A 7,500-nucleotide genomic window follows, 5' to 3' on the forward strand; every position below is an offset into this window, starting at 1 on the left:
AATGTGGTAAATGACTATTCTAGCTGCAAATGTCTGGTTTTTGGTGCAATATCTACATAGGTGTATAGAGGCCCATTTCCAGCAACTATCACTCCAGTGTTCTAATGGTACAATGTGTTTGCTCATTGGCTCAGAAGGCTAATTGATGATTAGAAAACCCTTGTGCAATCATGTTCACACATCTGAAAACAGTTTAGCTCGTTACAGAAGCTACAAAACTGACCTTCCTTTGAGCAGATTGAGTTTCTGGAGCATCACATTTGTGGGGTCAATTAAACGCTCAAAATGGCCAGAAAAAGAGAACTTTCATCTGAAACTCGACAGTCTATTCTTGTTATTAGAAATTAAGGCTATTCCACTAGATTGTTTGGGTGACCCCAAACTTTTGAACGGTAGTGTGTATATATATATATATATATATATATATATATATATATATATATATATATATATATATATATATATATATATATATATATATATATAATATATATATACATACATACATAAATACATACATACATATATACATACACACACATATATATATATATATATATATATATATATATATATATATATATATATATATATATATATATATATATATGTACATATATATATATACTAATAATAATAACAAAAATAAAAACTAATCAAATATACTGCTAAAAAATGGATTCATAAGAACTACATTTACATACAATTACGCTGTGCTAAATTAAATTAATTATAACAAAATTAATTATAAGTAATGATAATACATGTTTCTTAAATAGACTTTAGTGCCAACAAAAATACACCCCATTAGTCATATTTCTTGCGCTTTAGAAACTTCTCTATGACTTTAGCTCCAGACTTCTTCTCTTTGTTTGATATTGTCATTACTGCCATTAGTGGTGGAAAAGTGTATTACAAATGAGTACCTGACCACAGCTGAAAAACAGATATATATTTTTTGGCGGCCCTCTAGGGGGCGCTCGGGGCCCAACAATGGGCACAAACGCCTGCCTAATTACCTTCAAATCCACTTTATTTATAAAGGACTACGGACAAACTGATTCTTTGAGTGCTGCACATAAAAACAATAAAAAGTAGTTCAATTCAATCAAAAGCATTTAAAATAATTATAAAATATTATTTTAATATTTTTTTTAATATATAAAATAATAAAATTTAAAATCAGAACAAATAAAAAATATAATTTAAATATTTGTCTTTATTTTATTTTATTATTTTAAATGCTTTTGATTGAATAATAATAAAAAACACAAAGTAAGTAAAAAACAATCCAATAACCAGTAAAAAAGACCCACCTTCTCTCCCGTCATGGCAAAAGGGGCGTTGAACCACTGCTCGAAGGTGCTGCAGCTCTTAAAGATGGTGGGCAGGAGGAAGTTGAGCAGCGCCCACAGCTCGGGCAGCTTGTTCTGCAGGGGGGTGCCAGTCAGCAGGACCCTCCTGGGCGCCAGGTAGTGCGTGTTCAGGACTTGGGTCAGCTTGCAGTGGTGGTTCTTCATGCGGTGACCCTCGTCCACGATCATGTACTTCCAGCGGATCTGTTGGGATGGCAGGAAGACGTGCGACTGGGAAAAAGCTGCCGGTCTGTTATTGTTTTGCAGTCTGCAGACCTCATGCAGGGACAAAGGTTTGAGGAGGATGAGATCACCTTCGCCAGGACTTGTTTGTCTTTGATGATGTACTCGTACGTGGTGAGGAGGACGTTGAACTTGCCGCTACGCAGCTGAGGGACAAATGCTCTTCTGGCTGCAGGAGAACCCTGGAGGTAAAAATACCAACACACTTGGTGTACTGGATGGCTCACTTAAGTGAGCTTAAAGGAGAAACACTTCAAAGCAGGGGTGTCCAAAGTGAAATTATTGTTGAAACGACCCGCACTACGTTCTAAAAATACTAAAAAAAACATATGTGGAATAAAAGAGGGGTTAAAAGAGGAAAAAAAAATTAGAATAATAAATTTAAATTGACGGATAGATTTAAGCGTTGAATAAAAAATTTTAAAAAATTTAAATAAAAAATTTAAAAAAAAGAGTTATTTTTAACACTTTTTTGAGTGGGGCCCTTTTGGGTCCCCAATAATTTTAGAGGGATTTTATTTTTTTAAACTGTCATTGTTCATGAATTAACAATGAATTATAATCAATGTTATTATGAATGATTGACCCATTCAAAAGTCCAATTACTTGACATCAAATATTACACATTTTTTTGGGGGGGAAAAAAATTTTTGACAAAAAAGTCTTAAAACAGAAAAGAAAAAAAAAGATAACTTTATATCAACAGATAGATCTGAAGTTGATCTAAAGATTCAAGTGTTGAAAAAAAAAATTTTTTTTTTATTTTTAACACTTTTTTGAGTGGGGCCCTTTTGGGGTCCCCAATTACTTGACATCAAATATTCCACTTTGACATTTTTTGGGGGAGAAATATTGCATATTTTGTGTTTTTGTTTGAGTTTTGACCAAAAAGGCTTAAAACACAAGAAAAAAAAAAAAAATGGACTGATAGATCTGAAGTTGATCTTGAGATTCAAGCATTGAATAAAAATTTAAAAATGTTTTTATTTCTAACACTTTTTGAGTGGGGCCGTTTTGAGTCCCGAAGAATTTTAGAGTGCCTTTTTTTTAACTGTTCTTGCTAAAAAAATAAACAATGTTAAAAGCAATTACTTGACATCAAATATTCCACTTTGACATTTTTGGGGGGAAGAAATGTTGCATATATTGTGTTTTTGACAAAGAAGGCTTAAAGGCCTACTGAAATGAATTTTTTTTATTTAAACGGGAATAGCAGATCCATTCTATGTGTCATACTTGATCATTTTGCGATATTGCCATATTTTTGCTGAAAGGATTTAGTAGAGAACAACGTCGATAAAGTTCGCAACTTTTGGTCTCTGATAAAAAAAAAACCTTGCCCCTACCGGAAGTAGCGTGACGTTGTCAGTTGTTCACTCCCTCATATTTTCCTATTGTTTTCAACGCAGCTAGAGCTATTCGGACCATTACCCCATTAATTTGAGTGAGGATGAAAGATTCGTGGATGAGGAACGTTAGAGTGACGGACTAGAATGCAGTGAAATACATATTTTTTTCCGCTCTGACCGTAACTTAGGTACAAGCTGGCTCATTGGATTCCACACTTTCTCCTTTTTCTATTGTGGATCACGGATTTGTATTTTAAACCACCTGGGATACTATATCCTCTTGAAAATGAGAGTCGAGAATGCGAAATGGACATTCAGTGCCTTTTATCCCCACGACAATACATCGGCGAAACGCTTTAGCTACGAGCTAACGTGATAGCATCGTGCTTTAACTGCATATAGAAAGAAAAAAAATAAACCCCTGACTGGAAGGATAGATAGAAAATCAACAATACTATTAAACCGTGGACATGTAAATACACGGTTAATGCTTTCCAGGCTGGCGAAGGTTAACAATGCTGTGCTAACGACGCCATTGAAGCCTACTTAGCAACCGGACCGCACAGAGCTATGCTAAAAACATTAGCTCTCCACCTACGCCAGCCAGCCTTCATCTGCTCATCAACACCCGTGCTCACCTGCGTACCAGCGATCGGCGGAAGGACGAAGGACTTTACCCGATGCGTTTGGCGGCCCGGAGACGTAGGAAGTCAAGGTGAGGTCGGCGGCTAGCGCTCCAACAAAGTCCTCCTGGTTGTGTTGCTGTAGTCCGCTGCTAATACACCGATCCCACCTACAACTGTCTTCTTTGCAGCCTTCATTGTTCATTAAACAAATTGCAAAAGATGTCCAGAATACTGTGGAATTATGAAATGAAAACAGAGCTTTTTGTATAGGATTCTACAGGGTACCATAACTTCCGTTTAACTGACTACGTCACGCGCATACGTCATCATACCGCGACGTTTCAGCCGGATATTTCACGGGAAATTTTAAATGTCACTTTATAAGTTAACCCGGCCGTATTGGCATGTGTTGCAATGTTAAGATTTCATCATTGATGTATAAACTATCAGACTGCGTGGTCGCTAGTAGTGGCTTTCAGTAGGCCTTTAAAACAGAAAACAACTAATAATAATAACTTTATATCAACAGATAGAACTTAGACTTTAGACTTAGACTTAGACTTCCTTTTTATTGTCATTCAAATTTGAACTTTACAGCACAGATAAGAACGAAATGTCGTTACATAAGCTCATGGTAGTGCAGGATAAAAAAAGCAATAAGGTGCATATATAAATAAATAAATATACGTATATAAATAATATATAAATATATTTATATAATAAATAAATAAATAGATTACTGTACAGATAAATATATTGCACTTTTCCACATGCGTCCACGTTTATGGATGTATATGTGTTATATTGTCTTTTTTATTCCAGCGAGTTAATCCATTTTGGGGGGAGTTGAGGGGATAATTGAATTATGATGCGTTCAAGAGTCTTACGGCTGAAGTCTACCTGAAGTTGATCTGGAGATTTAGGCCTTGAATAAAAAAATATATGACTTATTTTTAACACTTTTATGAGGTGAAGAGAGCCCTAAATTTAAAAAAAAAAATCGAAATATTGTTTTGGTTTTGAAAATGAAAAATATCAAAATGGCGCCCGCAGCCCTCAGTGGTAAAAGTTTGGACACCCTTGCTCTAGATCCTGCACCATGTCCTCAAACTGGTCAAGTCTGAGGGCAAAAACTGATGAAGCTTGCTAAGAAAAGGTCTTTGAAGACTACGCCAACATCAGCAATAAAATACAATCAGCCAATATTGATGGATGCTGATGGATTGGCACATCCCTGGTATTAGACATTTTGAGTTTGTTATCAACCAAAGAAGTTAGTGGAAATATTTTACGTGTGATTAGGGTGGCAGCATGGTGAAAAGTCACCTTGTAGGACACTTTGACCACCGTGGGCGCCCACTTGTCAAACTCGTAGACCCAGTTGGAGAGAGTCCTGTGGGTGAGAAGACAGGAAGTCAGAGGGCCGGGTATAGACCAGGAAGGAGATGGGGCTCACGAGAGGGGCACGATGATGAGGTAGGGTCCGTTGAGGCGCTTGTGCTCCATGAGGTGCGTGATGAGCGCGATGGTCTGGATGGTTTTGCCCAGACCCATTTCATCTGCCAGGATGCCGTTGAGGTTGTTGTTGTAGAGCGACACCAACCACTCCAGACCTTTGACCTGACGCACACGCACGCACTTGAACACACCACAACTACAACCATAGAGGTGACATCATTCTTGCACTTGGAGAAAAATGGTTTTTACTTGCAATTTTTTATTTAATTGAACAAAATAGTTTTTATACTTGCAAATCTTTTTTTTACTTGCAGATTTTGTTTTTACTTGCGAATAGTTTTTTAAATTAAATAGAACATTTTTTTTTTTTACTTGCAAATCATTTTCTGAACTGAAGGAAATAGTTGTTATACTTGCAAATCATTTAATAATTAAATAAAATAATTTTTTAACGGCAAATTGATTTTTAACTTGCAATTATTATTATTTTTATTAAATAAATTATTTTAAAAAATGTTTTACTTGCAAATCATTATTTTGTAATAAAAACTTTTTTTTTATTTGCGAATAATTTTTTTAACTGGAGAAAATGGTTTTAATACTTGCAAATCATTTAATAATTAAATAATATAGTTTTTTAATGGCAAATTGTTTCTTTACTTGCAATATTTGTTTTTACTTTTTTATTTAATAAATAAAAAATGTTTTAATTGCGAATCATTATTTTTAATTAAATATAAAATGTGTTTTTACTTGCGAATAATTTTTTTAATTAAAAAAATATATATTTTACTTACGAATAATTTTTTTAACTGAAATAAATAGTTGTTTTGTCTTGCAAATCGTTTAATAATGAAATAAAATAGTTTTCTAATGGGAAATTGTTTTTTTACTTGCAAAATTGTTTTTTACTTGCAAATTTTTATTTTTTTTATTAAATAAAAAATAATTTTTTTTACTTGTGAATAATTTTCCCCGCCTTCCGCCCGATTGTAGCTGAGATAGGCTCCAGCGCCCCCCGCGACCCCGAAGGGAATAAGCGGTAGAAAATGGATCGATTGATGGAATTTTTAATGAAATAAAAACATTGTTTTACTTGTGAATCATTTTTTTAACTGAAGGAAATACTTTTTATACTTGCAAATCAATTGATAATTAAATACAATTGTTTTTTTAATGGCAAATTGTTTTTTTTACTTGCAAAATTTGTTTTTAACTTGCAAATTATTTTTTAAAATTACATTTAAAAAAAAGTTTTACTTGCGAATCATTATTTTTAATTAAAACATTTTTTTTAACTTGCGAATCATTTTTTGAACTGAAAAAAATAGTTTTCATATTTGCAAATCATTTTTTTTAATTGAATAAAATGTTTTTTTTAAATTGCTTTAAGTATGTTTATCTTTTTAAAGGGCATGTTACATGTTAAAGTTGTGCATCAGTTAAATTGATTTCAATTAATTGGCGATGTTAATTTGAGATACAAGCGTTTTAAGTTAAGAGCTACGGCGCAGAACCAATTTAGCTCATAAGTTGAGGTACTGTACAGTAATTGTATGTAGGTATATATGTTTATGTATATGTCATTTAAAACAGACTGTTTGTGTGCTGGAATAATATGATGATTCATGTGTTGTTTTATTTTGAAATGTAATGATTTTTTGTAGCTGAATAAGGTGTTTTTATTTTGGTATGCATACTTTTGTTGGATCCCAGGAAGAATGCAACTGCAGCTAAGGGGATCTTAACCCTTTCATCTTACTCTTGATTTTAATCATATTCAATAATTATATCTAACCTGATCACAGTTTAACAGGATAAATTATATAAAATCATGCTTTAATCACAAAGATTATTATCAAGGCTTAGGTCAGGCTGATTACAAAATTAAATATTACTGCAAAAAAAGGGACCTATAAAAACTGATTAAAAATAAATTTTCATACAATTACGCAGCGCTAAAATAAATAAATTCTAACTAAATTAATAATAAATAATGACAATATATATGTTTCTTAAATAAACAGTCAATAAAATGTAAATACAGTTTCACCACTTAGTCATAATTTTTGCGCTTATCACATTTCTCTTTGACCTTCAGCGCCAGACTTCCTCGGCTAGTTTACCTGGTACTGTTTGAGTTGTCCGTTTATCAAGAAAGTGGACTGTCTTTCCACCTTCTCCGTCACGGCGTGTGCCACCGCGTAGTACGACTGAAGTCCTCGGGCAAACGCGGCGCCGCTGTACTCGTCATCCACGTCCTGTTTGGCGTGCCTGCACAGGAAGTACACGTGAGAGCCTCCATCTCCAAGTCAGGGGAAGCGATAGCCAGGTAGTTAGCGCGCTTACTCGATGATGTGTCGCACGTCCACTTCGGACACGTCCTCGCAGTCGGGGTCGGAAATCTTCTTCTTGTCATCTGCTGGTGCTGCCGAAGGCTGATGTTCCTCCTCCTCCTCCTGCTGCACA

At 34.3% G+C, this 7,500-nt stretch overlaps 1 protein-coding gene across 3 annotated transcripts in view; it reads right to left on the bottom strand.

Moving 5' to 3' along the window:
* The window catches only part of LOC133634200 (transcription activator BRG1-like), a 52,033-nt gene that overhangs the window by 29,887 nt on the left and 14,646 nt on the right, over positions 1-7,500 (bottom strand). For all 3 annotated transcript variants that reach the window (XM_062027285.1, XM_062027282.1, XM_062027283.1), the window contains exons 14-19: positions 7,381-7,493; positions 7,158-7,305; positions 5,030-5,193; positions 4,900-4,966; positions 1,670-1,780; positions 1,317-1,559 (exon numbers count right to left, since the gene is read on the bottom strand). In XM_062027285.1, coding sequence (XP_061883269.1) covers positions 1,317-1,559; positions 1,670-1,780; positions 4,900-4,966; positions 5,030-5,193; positions 7,158-7,305; positions 7,381-7,493 — 846 coding nt within the window. The remainder of the gene's footprint in view (positions 1-1,316; positions 1,560-1,669; positions 1,781-4,899; positions 4,967-5,029; positions 5,194-7,157; positions 7,306-7,380; positions 7,494-7,500) is intronic.

Source organism: Entelurus aequoreus, linkage group LG18, assembly GCF_033978785.1.
Source record: "Entelurus aequoreus isolate RoL-2023_Sb linkage group LG18, RoL_Eaeq_v1.1, whole genome shotgun sequence".
NCBI classification, from domain to species: Eukaryota; Metazoa; Chordata; class Actinopteri; order Syngnathiformes; family Syngnathidae; genus Entelurus; species Entelurus aequoreus.